This window comes from Triturus cristatus, chromosome 3_2 (genome assembly GCF_964204655.1).
Source record: "Triturus cristatus chromosome 3_2, aTriCri1.1, whole genome shotgun sequence".
In the NCBI taxonomy this organism is placed as follows: Eukaryota; Metazoa; Chordata; class Amphibia; order Caudata; family Salamandridae; genus Triturus; species Triturus cristatus.
In genome coordinates, this window is record NC_140584.1 from 546091681 (window position 1) to 546107235 (window position 15555).

The 15555-nt window shown below is 45.0% G+C and overlaps 1 protein-coding gene across 1 annotated transcript in view; it reads right to left on the bottom strand.

Moving 5' to 3' along the window:
- Nucleotides 1-785: 785 nt before the first annotated feature.
- Nucleotides 786-15555, bottom strand: part of RCN1 (reticulocalbin 1) — a 223486-nt gene continuing 208716 nt past the window's right edge. The window contains exon 6 of the mRNA XM_085648260.1: nucleotides 786-1432. Coding sequence (XP_085504386.1) covers nucleotides 1325-1432 — 108 coding nt within the window. The 3' untranslated portion in view covers nucleotides 786-1324. The remainder of the gene's footprint in view (nucleotides 1433-15555) is intronic.

Consider the following 15555-nt stretch of genomic DNA (forward strand, 5'->3'; position numbering starts at 1 on the left):
TTCCAAACACTGCTTACATTTTGTGAAAACCTACACTAGCGTTGTCTTCAAAGAGAGGAGGACAATGTGGCACTGTTAAATTGGAATACATTTAATTAGGCTAAAAGAAAGACCTGGAGCCAGAATCTTCAGTTCGTTCTGCTTTGTCTTCTATCTGGATTTGGTACCTGTTTAACAGAGATAACAAGGACTCTCCCTTGGCCATGGTGGGTGTTCAGGTGCTTTAATAGAGCAGAACATGTTTTTCTTTACTATCCTAAAAGCGTGAGTGATGTCTTCGCTGCTGCAGGGTGACATCTACAAGTTTCCTACTACACTCACTGACGTTGTTATTGGTCTGTTAAACTCACTCAGGGTGTCTCTCGATATTCCATTTTGCTGTCCGACCAGATTAATGTGACTTTTAATTAGAGTGGGTGCTGTGTTCCAGTTTTATTCTCTCAATATTGCACAGATTTCTTTTTATTAAAAGGTAAGTTGGTGAACCTCTAGCGACTTTTATCTGCAAAATACAGCTTTAATCCTATTTTATCACAATGAAGTGAGAATGAGAACGCAGTTTATCTGTTGATTTCTACGGTGAAAAGTAAAGCCTGGGTGGGCTTAGTTACCTGTTAGAAAGGTGTTTTGTATATAGAATGTTTCGGTACATAGAAGGTATAAAATCCTTGGAGAAATAGTCACAAAATATAAAATGCTAATGATCAAAGTTTTTTTAAACAAAGTAAGATCTACTGCTCACCTTTCTATGCAACTTAAACAACATAGTGCACATTAAACATGTATTATTTAATAAGTGTATCAAAACACCGTTTTTACTTTCATATAACAGCAGACAAAGTCTGTAAACTTTGCCTCCCATTTAATATTTGTTCATGTAGCACATAATATACAGTACAGAATATACACATGCTGAAAGTGTGTTTTTAAGGACAAACTATCTACAGCACAGATTAAGATAACATATCTACCTAAAATTCACACACACATGTACAAACACACACACACACACACACACACACACTCTCATTCCTCTGTGTTCACATAGTTGATAAAACAAATAGTAAAAATTTGACTTTTTAAGAACATTAAATAACCTTTCACAGTTCTAAAAGATGATGTTTTGCTTCTGGCATATCTCGAAGTACTACACAAGCATATTTGTCAAAAAGATGTGTGAAAGTATGATGGGATCCGGTCTGCCCGTGCCTGAGGTATTGTGCGGTGTATAAGTAAAATGCATTTGACTGGTGCAGATCCAAGGAATTTCGCATGTGTAGGAAAACTAAAGGACGGTCTTTGGCCTAGTGCACTGCAAAAAACATCAAAGTTCATCGTGATTTCTTGTAAGGTCTTCTCCATAGTTTGTCGCCTGGCTTCCCACAAACATATTAGAGTTTTCTAAAATTTCGTCTCTGCTTAGTCGTTGATCCTAAACAGAAAAAAATAGAATTTTAACAAGGGCCATTGGCATCCTGGAATTAAAAAACGCAATTAACATGCAGGGCATAGATTACAAGTACCAATCACAAACCTAACTACAAATTAAAATAAACGGTCTCACCTTCCTACAAAAAACTGTGAATTCTCTAGTGGGGATGTTTAATTTGCTTTGAATTTTCATCTAAGCATGACTTTGTAGCTCTATGATTAGAAATGTACGGCTTTGATTCTAAGACATGTCTCCATCCACAGAAAAATTTCTCGGAGCCCTGCCATTTTTCAGATATCTTATTAGCATTTTTCAGTGTAGACCCTCTTCAGAACAGTAACCCGAAGCATCATTATCGTTATTATGTGGAAGATTGCCATAATCAGTACAATCTGCAGAAAAGAGGACTGTCGCAATTCAAAATAGTGCAACAACAGATATATCTTCACAAAGTCAATTAATTTACTGCCCAAGAATGAAATCTGGAAAAACCTCCCCAGTGCCACCCTTTACCACTTCCCAAATGGAGTTATTTTTAGGTCTTGGCTAACAGCACGCATGTGCCGTTTGTTACGAGGGGTGCTGTATACAGTAACGGGGTAGGAGGCCGCCCTTACTTATCATTGGTTCACTCTATTTTCACTTTTCAATGCGGCTGTTTAATTGGGCATCACAGGCCATTGCATCAGTTCCATTCCTTTATTGAAGCATGGACAAAGTAAAAATGAATTAAAGTTAATTAGTGGCCGTCTGCTGCTAGCATTATGATTAAGGTCCTTTTAATTTTTTTTCCCTCCTCCCACTCCTCCTTGTGCCTTGTGCTTCTTTCCCCTCAGTGTAAACTCGACCCAAAGGTATTGGAGAGCTGCTTAACATGAGCTTCCGTTACGTTACATTCATTTAGTTTATGTTTTTATTTAAGCACAGAGACACATTAAACAACATCACATTCCTTCAATTTTTGTTTTTAAGCACGGTTCTATTTGCTCAGAATCACAGGATGCTGAGCTGATGCAGAGACTCGAACCTGGCCGCCCATGCAATTTTAAAGCGTTTGGTGCTTTGAACTGAATTGATCCCCCTGGCCTGTACTCTGTCATGGAATACGTCACTGCTTCCCCCGCAGATGCTTCCTCGTTGTTTCTTGCAGTCTCCTCCATTCAATACTGTTTGCATCCCCTCATGGACACCGTTGGTGAAGAAGACTTTAAAATACCAGTCCAAGAGGTGCAGTATTTATTGAATTTCCAGAGCAGCAGGCGAGGGGGCAGCTCTAATCAAACAAGGATCTGCGTTCCAGCTCCTCACTACCACCCAACAAGAAGAGTAGACTGGTTTTCGGTCACTCTCCTTGGCAGTCATTGGAGGAAATGGTTCAGATTTCATTGCCTTGTATTCCCAGCCGAGCCAGACAATTACAAAATAAGCCCTTCATCAATGTAGGAGCATGGATCATATGCAGGCATTGTGGTATTTCTGCAGACTAAGAGGAGGGCTGGCCAAACACAGGTGGGCCCTAGAAGAATGTGAGCATGTTTCTTACTTCAGCGAGTTCACAAGCAGAAAACCATCAGTAACGCAGCCATATTTCCCCTACTTACCTATACCGACGAAAATGTTAGCAGCATCAGTAACGCAGCCATATTTCCCCTACTTACCTATACCGACGACAATGTTAGCAGCCTACAGCATGGATTCAATATGTTAAAATAGTGCTAAATACACAATCCTAAGGGTGCAGTCAAATGCTGTGCATCCATTATGAGCCACCTTTTATTTTGCTATGCTATGAAGAAGAAAAAAATCTATTTTCTCTATTTGGCTGAGCATTTGGCGCCTAGGTGGCTCTTGGCATGAAGGAGCCCCTTTAACAAGCATTGGCAACGTCAATAGGTCTTGCCTATGTTCCAACATGGCTGAAAGTAAAGAAAGAAAGCTGTAGAACACAGCCAGAGCTGACAGCGTCATAGCACTTTATTATTTGTTTTTCCTTTCATCCATGCTGCACTGAAGCCAGCGCTGCTGTAAAATATGGCTAAAAAAAACTGACAAAGCCAATAGATCGCTTATCGGCGAGACCTATTGGTTTTGCCAACGCTTGTTAACGGCTCTTTGCCTGAAATCTCAAGCAAACTCGGACAACGTTCAAGATATTGTAGAATAATCAAAGGAGTGTTTTTTCCTGTAAATTTGTTGGTAACCAAATCTATTTTTTTTTTTTTTTATAGATGCTGACCCAGCGTCTTCTCTACATCCTACTCGCCCTCTACTTTTATATCTATTCATTTTATTTAAAGAGCTATTCCCACCGAGTCTGTGGCCTTTAGATCCCTACAATGCACTCTATTCTTTCCTAGTCTGCAGTGTTATGTAAAATATATCAAAACAGTGCACAATGAACTATTGGTTGAATATTTGTTTCTCAACTTATGCCATACCTCTCCTACTATTGGCTAAATAAGAGACACTTATGTGGCCACATTAATATTCACATTTTTCCCACTAAAAAATTTGTGTCTACACTGTGATTTGAATGATTATGTAAGTGAGCGTCGATTTTCTGTCAATAAAAAGAGCACTATGATTTGAGCTTCCGCTAACATTAGCTTGTGCTTATACACTGTCCTTGATCTTGCCTCAACATCACAATATATCACGCGAAGACTGTTGTTGATTCTGTTTCTAAATAAAACTGGTCTAGTTTTCACTTGACTAAGCAGAACATTTTCTCATTGAAATGTCCATGTTGTACTGAATCAAGGACAGTTCTTACTGTCTCAGGCTATGTTAACAATGTATCAGCTTATCTGTGCAACTAAGACTGAGAATCACAATGCACCACTATGCTGAGAGAATCCTCAAACGTATTCTGTAGTAAAACGTTTCTACTAGAATGTTTCCTATTGGTCCAAAACCCTGAGAATCATGTTTTCCTGCAGAATGTAAGAACCTATTTATCTAAAGCCCTATATAAGAGTGTGGATTTAGCTAGCATGAGAGACTCCCTATTCCCTATCTCAGAAGGCAAATCTATGCCAGATTTCATTTAGAAATGAACTGAGTTATTTGTACTTATGACCTATGCTCTGCTGCTAAATTTACTCATGGCATCATTTCTGTATTTTGCCAATTAATACTTATTTAAAGCTGAAAAGAGACCCTCTGTCACTCTTCGGAGAATGTTTTCCTAATTAAAAGAGACAGTTCCAGCCGGGGAGCACCAAAGTCCGTATCGGCACTCTATCGCTCTCAATCCTAGATGTTGACACTTCCCACGAGTTAGAACTTGATATACATTTCTGTGCTGACGTGTATTATTCATTAAAGAACTCAGACAAAGTCTTGAAATTTACCAGTTGCCATGACCTTTGGCCGTGCGCCTTAGGGGTTGGCCATAGGCCCGAAGCTTTGGCCAGGTTCTACTACACAGTCTGTACATTCTACCTTGGCCTTCACCCACCCATAGCTTTGACTTTTTCACTTTTTTATCTTTTAAATTTATTTTTTTGTAGCGAGTATTGTTTTAATGAAAAGCCATGCCTTTGTGCAGCAACAGTAAATGCTGGTGCTGTGATGCAGAACAGTAAAGCAGCTTTAGGCTTTCTGATTTTCAGATTCACCATATATGGCTGGATCTGCATTGCAGAGGCTTTTTATTTTGTAGGTGGTCCAGGGAGCTAATAGCCTTATTGTCCTCATCTAGAGGATAATAACAGCTCCTAAATACACTCTCTTGATTATGGGCCCTCGCCTGCAGCTCAGGAGGGTAAATGTTGGACATTTCGGTCTTTTGTTTGGTATTCCCCCAGATCTTTTACTTCTTTTGCTGAACCTGTTTTTGTTGATCATGGACCTCTGTTCAATTTACCCCTGCCAGCCAGGGTAAAGTGCTCGTGTTCCCCTTTTTAAACCTAGTAAAATTGACATACCCTTAATTAGCACATTTAATTTAGTCTCTAGTATATGGCACTACGTGTATCCAGGACCAGTAAATTAAATGCTACTAATTGGATCACCCACTGCAATGGCCCTGTAAATAATGCCTCCAGACCTGCCACTAAAGCCTGGGTGAGCAGATTTGAAAAACAATTTGAATATATATTTTGGCATGTGCAAACAGTAGCACATAACGATAAGCACCTCCCAGTACAGAGATAATGATCTTTACAGAGTCACCCATTCAGTACTTTGTTCTGTCCCAAACCATAGTAGCTGAACCACTTGCTCTAAATCTTTAAGTGCTACTTTGGACACCCCCAACAAGCCTTATTTAATAGGTTCTTCATGTTTGGCCCAACAATCCATACCCGTGTGCCACTTGGAAAGAATTGGTAAGACTGTGGATCTCCATCTCAGGGCAATGTCTCATTTAATGCTCCATTAACCAATGTCTATGCCCTGGGTCTCGAATATAACAGCCCTGTGTATCCACGGATCTTGGGGACTAGTTCCAGTCTCCTCGAAACCTCAAACAAGAAAGACCAATACACAGTGCCAAATGCTTTCTCGAAGTCAAGGAGAAGTAGGGCCAGTGGTTCTGCGATCTCCTTCATGCGGGCCACTGCCACATGGACTTGGCGGATGCAATGGCGTGTACTGCGCCCAGCCATGTATTCACATTGGTCTTAGTGGATCAGATTGTGGAGGATTGACCGGAGTCTAGTCGCAATAAGGTTAGCGAGGATTTTGACCTCGGCATTGATCGAGCAGGGCCTATAGACAGTACAGTGGTTGGTGGATTGCCCTGGTTTGGGGATGACCATTACGGTGGACATATCCATGTTGGTGAGGAAGTAACCTCTATCCACTGCTTCTGTGTAAAAGTTAAGCAGGTGAGGGGTGAATTGCGAGGCATAATTGGGTTAATATTCCGCCGGGAACCCATCGGATTCCGGGGTCTTGCCCGATTTCAGTCCCTGTATTGCCTCCCCAATTTCTCCTTCTGTGATTGGGCTATCTGGTCGGCTGGGGCAAGTAAGTGTATTGAGGGGTATATTTTTAAGGATCGGGTGCTGTGTTTTCACATGGTGGGCGCTCTTTGCAGGCACACAGAAGTTCAAAGTGCGTGGCAAATACCGCAATAATGTCAGCCGATGTCCACACAGGGAGATTATGTTTATCAAGTGTTTCTGGGATGAAACGGGAGGACATATCTCTGGTGGTCAACCAGTACAGTAGTTTCCTTGAGTTGTCACCTTGTTCGCAGATCTTTGTCGTAAAGGCTCTCCAGCATTGATGCACCTCTTCCAGTGTAGTTTGGCAGGGAAATGTTCTTGCCAGGGCCAGTTGGAGGCTGACGTTCTGTGACGAGCACCGAGTATGTTGTTATTCTTGATCCAGGATGCTGGACTTGAGGGCCACCATTGAGCGGGCCTCATCTTTCTCAGCCCTGCAAACCTAACTCTTGGCTCGCCCTAGTAGGTGGCTTTACAAGCCATCCAGAGGGTACCCGAGAAGTCCATAGTGCCCCTGCTGTGGGTGAAGTTGCTTTCTAGCTCTGTAGTGAGGAGCTCTTTGCATTACTCCATGAACCAGGAACCATATATTGAGGCACCACATGGGTCTCTTTATCCCCCTTGTATCATCCAGGGACGTCACTGGAAAGTGATCGGAGATACCTCTGGGGTGTATAGTGGGCGAGGTCATTTTTAACACGTCAGATGCAGGGAGCAATAGAAGGTCTATATGCAAATGTGTCTTGTGGGAGGCTGATGTGTGAGTATATTCCAAAGAGTGTGGGAGCCAGGATCTCCAACTATCACAAAGGCCCAGGGCATGCATTCGTTCCGTGAGCTGTTTGGATTTGGTCAGTGGGTCTGTCATGGGGGGACCCGAGGTATCTATTCTTGGGTGCGGGATGGGGTTCAAATTTCCTCCCACCAGGGTAATCTCAGGCGGCATCTCTGCGAAAATACGAGTTAGTGCTTCTAGGGTAGTAGTTTGCAGGTGGGGTGGGACATATGCACTTAGGAAGTTATAAGTCTTACCTTCAAGGAAGCCCCCAACCACCATGTACCTGCCCTGGAGGAACGCAAATGTGTTGATTACCATCAGGGGAAAGGTTCTTATGGAGGAGCATCACCACTACCCTGGAGCCATGGGTGAACCTGGCATGGTACACCGGAATGTAGCCGTATCATTTAATGAAGGGGCAAAGGGATCCCAGCAGGTGAGTGTATTGGAGCATCAGGACCTAGGGTTGCAGTTGCTTAGCATATTTTGAGACAGCCGTCCTCTTGATACGGGTGAGAAGGCTGTTCACATTCCAGACCATAATCTGAGGTGTCATTCTATGGTTAAATGTGATCGCAAGTTTAAGTAGGATACTGAATGCAGCATGGCTCCAAAAATCCAGCGGAGGTCCCCGCAGGGCAACCAGAAGTGCAGCTGAATCTCTTCTGGGTGAACATTAAGTGTGGGTGCAGCCATGTACGTGTTACATAACATACATCCTCCCAACTCCCCCAAACCCATACATCCCCCATGTTTCATCTGTCACCCTAAAGATCCCCATAACTAAATCAAAACAAGTCTAAAGTTTGACGGGTATATGAGGTGGACCTCCTCAATGATGGATTACGATGATATGTGACTGCCATTGAGAGACTCAAGAGTTAGCAGGCGGCAGGAGAGCGTATCTAGGTACTGTCTGTCCTGTCTACGTTCAAGTCCATGATTGCTTCTCAGCAGACGGGGGGACCCGTCCTTTAGTGTCTCCTGTGTACACCCTCCCACATTCCTGTGTACACCCACCCACATTCGCATCTGAGTCTAAAGAGGCTGAAGGTTACCGGGACCGAGCACGGGCTGTCCAGGGACGCATCCGGCATCCAGTACCCGCCCGCAGCAGGAGTTTAGGGGTCTTTGTACTTGGTGATTACGGTTTCTGGGTATGCAGTCTTTTCAGAACCTTCTGCTCTATTGCCCATTTCCAGGCTTCGTCCAGCGTTTTGAAGAAGTAGGCACTTTCCTGAAAGATCACTTTTAGTCGTGTAGGATACTTTAGCATATACTGGATGTTCATGGCTCAATGTTTTTGTTTTACTCCACTGAAAGACTTCCTCTGTTTCTGAGTGGCCTGGGAATGTTGCAGGGAGTCTGTTTGGAAACAGAACTGTGCCTGGGATCACAGGATGTCAGAATGTAGGGACTGATTCACCATACCATATCAGCACCTATGGGCCCAAATCTGACTAGCTCATAGTGCCTTACCTGCCCTCCTAATCTTCCCAGGTTAACAGGTGAACTGGCAACCTAGAACACAACTCTCTAGTTCCCAAGAGAACCATGGAAACAGATCATCACCTTTCGCTTTCTCACTTTTGCATGTCCATAATAAACAAAAGAAAGACACAAGGAAAGTTTACAATATGTATTGAAACTATTGTGCTCTATTATGAAGCAACTGTACTTCAAATAGAAAACATATACTACTGAGCAAATTAATCAACATTACTAGCAAATTGTATACAATGAAAAGCACTATTATGGTGAATGATATCTGCCTAAGCCTACCCACACAATGTGAGCACAGGGATATAACAGTGATCTCTGGGATTAGCACCGGACCCCATACCTGATATTTTGTAGTTGGGTGGTCCAATCGCAAGTATGAACTCAGTTTACACAAGGCTGGGTCACTCGATCCATGACCTGTCCTTCTGCAAGAATCCTCCTCTCTGTGTTCCAAAGGGCAAGTCTTGGTTTATATGATAAAAAGTGCTGTGTTGGACAACAACAGCTTTGCCTTTGGGTTGTGTCTAAACATTAGATGCTGCTGACCTATCATAGCAAAACAGGGTACCATGTTGTTCGACTGAATCTCAAGAAGAACTGAATAATAATAAAATGTACAGCATAATTCAAAAATAATATCATGGCACAAAATAAACATGTTATGTGTGGCTGTGCAATACAAAAGCAGTCTAAAACATAGTTAGGCTAAAATAAGGGAGAACCAAGTGGGCCCTAAAAGGAACTTACTACAAGAGTAATCAGAGAATTTCATAATGTGGGTGGATTGGTATCTCAACGGGCCTGCCGCTCTGTCTTCTAGAAGGATGGCGTCTCTGTCACGATAATTGAGCAGACAAGCTATCATCGGGTGGGGAGGAACCCCGGTGGGGGGGTGGAATGTGGGGTCAGGGATCGGTGGGTTTACTCCAGACCTAACCATTGTGAAAGTACCCAGGATTTCAGGAATGTAGTGGCGGCTGGGCTTCCAATCAAACCGTATGAAACAGAGGTTATTCCATTGCGACCTATTTTTAGCATCCTCTGGTGTGGTCTTCCTGGGCCTCATGTTGTGGAGATTTCTAAGAGCCGCCTCCCTGGGCTGAGTAGCTCGAAGAGCCACAAACGGCCAAGAGTCCCCTCCCCCTCAAGACAGGTGAGCAGGAGGGGAACCCTCCGCTAAGCACGGTCCATCTCCAGCCAACCATGTGGCCCCAGTAGAGGCCGGGCAGCTACGCTGCCAAGGAAGGATCGCACCACGGCAGGGACTGGAAGTGTCTTTCTTCATTTCTAATATCACTAAGTCACCTCTAAGGTAGGCCTTATTGCCCAATAAGGCAGGGTGTATGGAATTTAAAAGTAGGGTATGTTGAAATTGATGTTTTACATGTCCTGGCACAAAAACAAAATTGTTTTTCACTGTGGCAAGTCTGGCTCTACTTGTCTTATCTTACCAGGAATACCTTGGACCCAAGCCTCTCTTCTATAACCTTCTCTAGTGATGTGATAATGCAGATAACTGGAGAAGAAATTAACTCGGTCTTGTAGGTTGAAACAAAAGATTTTCAATACTCTACTTTTCACACAGAGAAACATAAGGTAAGTGTAGAGTTTATATTTTACATCAGGAATTACTACGATACTTAGGTTACTTCTTTCTATTGTTTTAACTCACTTGAGTTCTTTCTTCTAGGCTCCGTAATTTATGTCGAACTATTGTATTTAGTTCTTGCCAAGCAAAGAATAACTGAAGAATTAGAAGCCCTTCAGATCTGGTTTTCGTTAGGTGTTGTAATTCTCTCTCTCTCACTACAGGAACAAAAGATATACTAGTCAGTGATTCAATATGGCGTGAGGAAATAATACGTGCCCGCAATGAAGAGCTGACAGACGCTCTGACTGGAGTCTCTACTCCACAAGCTAATTCTCTGTATTATACAGAATTTGTCTGGAGGGACGCGCGCAACTAGGAATTGCAGATAGCCTACTCAAACAAATGTCAAATATCTCTTATATCTCTCTCTCCCTCAGGCAGACCTTTTCGGAAGCGTAATGCGCCAAACTCTATAGAAAAACGAAAGTCGAGCATGCGCAACAATACTTTAAGTAGTGTTTTAATAGGGGAAAATAAGACTCTCAATCTCCCAGGTGGGCGGAATTTGCGAAATTCACTTTCGCAAACTATCGCGAAAATGTTAAAAATCTCCGCAAACACACGGAAATATCGCGAAGATACAGAAGTTTTTTTCCCGCCTGTTCGCGGTATTTTCTGCGTGATCGCGGCTTGCCAACTTACCCATGCGGTTGCTCAAGGGCCCGCCCATCTTGTTTTCACGTGTCCCGCCCGCTCGCGTTCGATATGACGTGCCCGTGTCCTCACACTATCGCTCGCGGTGGAGAATGACATGTTCGAGATCTCAATCATCTCATACTCTCGCAGTGCATGATCGCGAGAAGAAAGACGGGATCGCGCGACAAATGACGTGATCGCGCGACGAATGACGTTAATGGGGGCGCGAACTGTTGTGAGACAGCGCAAATGGCTACCAACAATCCAATATCTCGTGGAGAACGCGACCGGATCGGGAAAACTTGTCGGCGAACGCGGGGATTCAGGTAAGGCGATCGCGCGCACGCGAGAATGTATTTTTTTACAGCGCGAGCAAGAAAAAAAATTCCGGTAAGATGCGGATTGCGGAAATTGACATTTTTGCGCTCTCTGCGTAACGCAAAAATGTCAAATTATTGCAATTTCCACGAGCGGAACGGAATTTTAGCGCAAGCCTACACTACTCCCATGCGCCATGCGTAGACCTCGACATCATTGAGTTTCTGAGCATGCGCGACTAGGACTCACTAACCTTGTCTTCAGAAAGGATGAGAAACAACAGAATCTAAACGCGGTCCGACGCAGCTACCCTGACTAACTGACGCAATGAGGGAAGCAGGTAAGGTGTTGCTCTGGTCAAATCTCTGGTGAAGTGTGCCTTGGAATGTTGGTGCATGCTTCACCACACCTGGGAGGGAGTTCTAGAGAAGACTGGACCGCTGAACAGCAGGCTCGTTGGCGGCCAAGTTGGAAAACCAGCGCCGCCAGCATACTCGCCAACTAAAGCCATAGCGGGACCCCAAGTCTTGTCGGTGGGGTTCTGAAATATTGATTAGGGAATTGGGGTGTCGCATAGCTTGAAATTTATATCATGGAATGTAAATGGGCTAGGTGGCGAGACAAAAGTTGAAAGTAAAAAAACATCTAGCCAAGGGTGCAGATATCATTTGCTTACAGGACACATGGCTATGCAATAATACACCTGTAATTGAAGGCTTTGTCCAACTGCATAGGCCTGCAAGGAAAAAAAGGTTTGGTCGTCCCGCTGGGGGGGATTATGACACTCACCTCAAATAGGATTGCGAAAAAGTTGACGTCAGTAAAGGTACTATGCAAATGGTTGTTGGTCTGTAAGGTATCCCTACTGGTCATAGAAAGGAAGTGTGAATACCTGGTAATTGAGAATGTTTACATACAATGGGGCTCCAACGAGGGGTATGAGGTGGAAATGGGGTATATCAAAGAAGATATGGACATATTGTGTGAAACATTTGAGAATGACATGATCATTGTTATGGGAGATTTTAATCATAAATTGAATGCAAAAAAACAAGATTGCTGGTTTAAAGAACTTTTGGGCTCATATAATATAGTGCCAGCTGTCTTCCCAAATTGCACCTCTTCTAGGCAAGATGTAACGATAGGGAAATACTTGGGGTTAAAGGGGTTGTTCTGCTTAAATGGTAGGTTGGAAACTGACTGCCCGGCCAAACAGACCTTCAGGATAGGTACCCAACTCTGCCCAGTCGACTATGTGTTTATTCACGCTTGGAATTTTGCTCTAATAAAAGGGTTCCAGGTAACGCAGAGTGAAGGCAGGGATCATAACACCCTGCGCTTTGAGCTAGCTAGGGGTGTCGATACCACCTTGAAATAGTACTACCCCAACAATTAGAGTACCCCTAACGCCTGACAACCAGATTGACGAACAAGTTACTTACTTCGGTAACGATATATCTGTAAGAAACATTAGTTAGTTATAGATTCCTTACCTTAGAACTACCCCCAAGCGTCAGGCTGGATCTGGAAAAAATTTTCGTCAGCGGTACCTCTGTGCGTCGGAAGGTGACGTCGGTCGACTCTGCCTCCGTCGTCGGTGTCGTGGTCCCCGGGATGACGTCACAACAGCTACTGATGTCAGTTCTGTACACAACTTTTCGCACCAAATATACAGAGCCATGCAAGACACTGACCATTGGTGCAGAAAACTAGGGCCCTGAAAGGATGTCCTTAACCCTAGAAATCAGTTCGCAGAACTGGGAGGATAGGTGGGGCGGTAAGGAATCTATAACCAACTAATGTTTCTTACAGATATATAATTACTGAAGGTAAGTAACTTGTTCATCTGAAAGAAACACGTTAGTTATAGATTCCTTACCTTAGAATAGATACCCCAGCAATACCAACCCGGGTGGTGGGTCTGCGAACCAAGATCACACCACAAAATCCTGGACGTGGCTGTCCAGGAAGTAATGTTTCGTAAACATGTGTAGTGCTCACGTAGTCACCTGACAGATATCATTTAGAGGAACTCCTCTTCCCAAGGCAGTAGTGGAGGCAGTCGCCCTGGTTGAATGGGCGCGTTGCCCGACCGGAGGCTCCTTATTAGCCAGAGAATAGCATGTCTTAATACACAAAACGACCCATCGAGAAATGGTGCGTTTGTGTGCGCCCTGACCTTTTTTGGTGCCCACATAGCCAACAAAGAGTTGATCATCCACCCGGAACTGTTTGGTGCGATCCAGATAGAAAGATAGCGCACGTTTTGGGTCCAGACGGTTGAGCCTCTCCTCCTCCTTTGAAGGTTGCGGAGGCGGAAATAAGATAGGCAAAGTAATGGTCTGCCCGAAGTGGAAGGCAGTGACCACCTTAGGAAGGAAGGATGGACGGGTCCTGAGAACCATCTTGTCCGGATGAACAGACAGGAAAGGAGGTTTGAAAGTAAGGGCCTGGAGCTCACTCACCCTTCTAGCAGAAGTGATGGCTACCAGGAAAGCAGTCTTACGAGTTAAGAGTCTTAAAGGACAGTTATGAAGTGGCTCTAAGGGAGCGCACATTAAATAGGTAAGAACAAGATTCAAGTCTCACTGAGGCATAACGAAGGGGATTGGAGGAAAAAGATGTGTTAAGCCTTTTAAGGAACGGTTAACTACCGGGGACTTGAAAAGAGAAGGCTGATCTGGCAGCCGAAGGAAGGCAGAGATGGTTGAAAGATAGCCCTTGATAGTGCCCAGAGCAGAACCCTACTAGGCTAAAGAAAGAAGGAACAAGAGAACTTCAGAAAGAGGGGCAGAAATGGGATCCACAGCATTTGCTGTGCACCATGCCACTGCTGTGCACCATGCCACAAACTTGTTTCACCGACAGGCATATACCATCTTAGTGGAGGGACGCCTGGCTGCCAAGATTATGTCACAGACTCCGGGAGGCAGGTCGAAAGACATCAACTGCTGCCGCTCAATCTCCACGCAAGGAGGTGGAGACTGGACAGGTTCGGGTGGAGTACCGTCCCCTGCTGCTGCGACAGAAAATCCTCCCATAGAGGCAGTCTGATTGGAGGATCAATGGCCATGTTGAGCAGCTCGGGATACCAGACTCTTCGTGCCCAATCCGGAGCCACAAGAATGACTTGGACTCGGTCGCACCTGATCTTCTTCAGCACTCTGGGCACAAGTGGTATAGGCAGAAAGGCGTACAACAGACCGCAACTCCACTCGCAACGAAAAGCGTCGCCGAGCGAGTGCCGCCTTGGAAATTCCAACGCGCAGAATTGCTGACATTGCGTGTTCTCTTCGGTGGCGAATAAATCTAACCAAGGCTCTCCCCAGTGTTGATAGAGACCTTGCTCCACCTCCGAGTGAAGACGCCATTCATGATCCATCATGCACCTGCGGCTGAGTTCGTCTGCCCTGGCATTCAGAGAATCTGCCAGGTGTTGAACCACCAGGGATATGTCCTAATGTTCCAGCCATGTCCAGAGACTAAGGGCCTCCTGACAGAGGGTCCACGACCCCACCCTGCCCTGTTTGTTGCAGTACCACATGGTGGTGGTGTTGTCCGTGAACACCTGCACTACTCTTCCCTGGACAGAGGGAAGGAATGCTTTCAGGGCAAGACGAATCGCCTGGAGCTCGAGAAGGTGGATGTTAAGCCTGGACTCCGTCGGAGACCAGAGGCCTCTGATCTCCACCTCTCCCATGTGGCCGCCCCATCCCAGAAGGGATGTGTCCGCCACCACAGTGTGGTCTGGTTGGGGAAGGGAGAGGGATCTGCCACTGACCCAATCCTGGTTCGTGAGCCACCACTGCAGTTGTCATGCATTGCCCTCCCAGATCTGGATGCAATCGGACAGATTCCCCCGATGCTGCGCCCACTGGAACTTCAGGTCCCACTGCAGAGCCCGCCTATGCCACCTAGCATGATCAACCTGCAGGATGCAGGAGGCCATGAGACCCAGCAGCCTCAGAGTCATTCTGACCGAAACCCGGAATAGAGGCTGAAAGATCGGAATTATAACCCGAATATCCCACACTCGCTGTTCGGGAGGATAGACCCGAAACCGTGTCGTGTCAAGAACCGCTCCGATGAAGAGGAGCTTATGAGAGGGAATCAGGTGCGACTTCAGCACATTGATGGAGAACCCCAGAGAATGCAGAAGGTCTGCCGGAGTCTTGAGGAGGGAGACGACTGCCTGGGGCGAGCCCGCCTTCTACAGCCAGTCGTCGAGATAGAGGAAGACTGAAACCCCTTATCTACACAGACGAGCTGCGACCACCGCCAT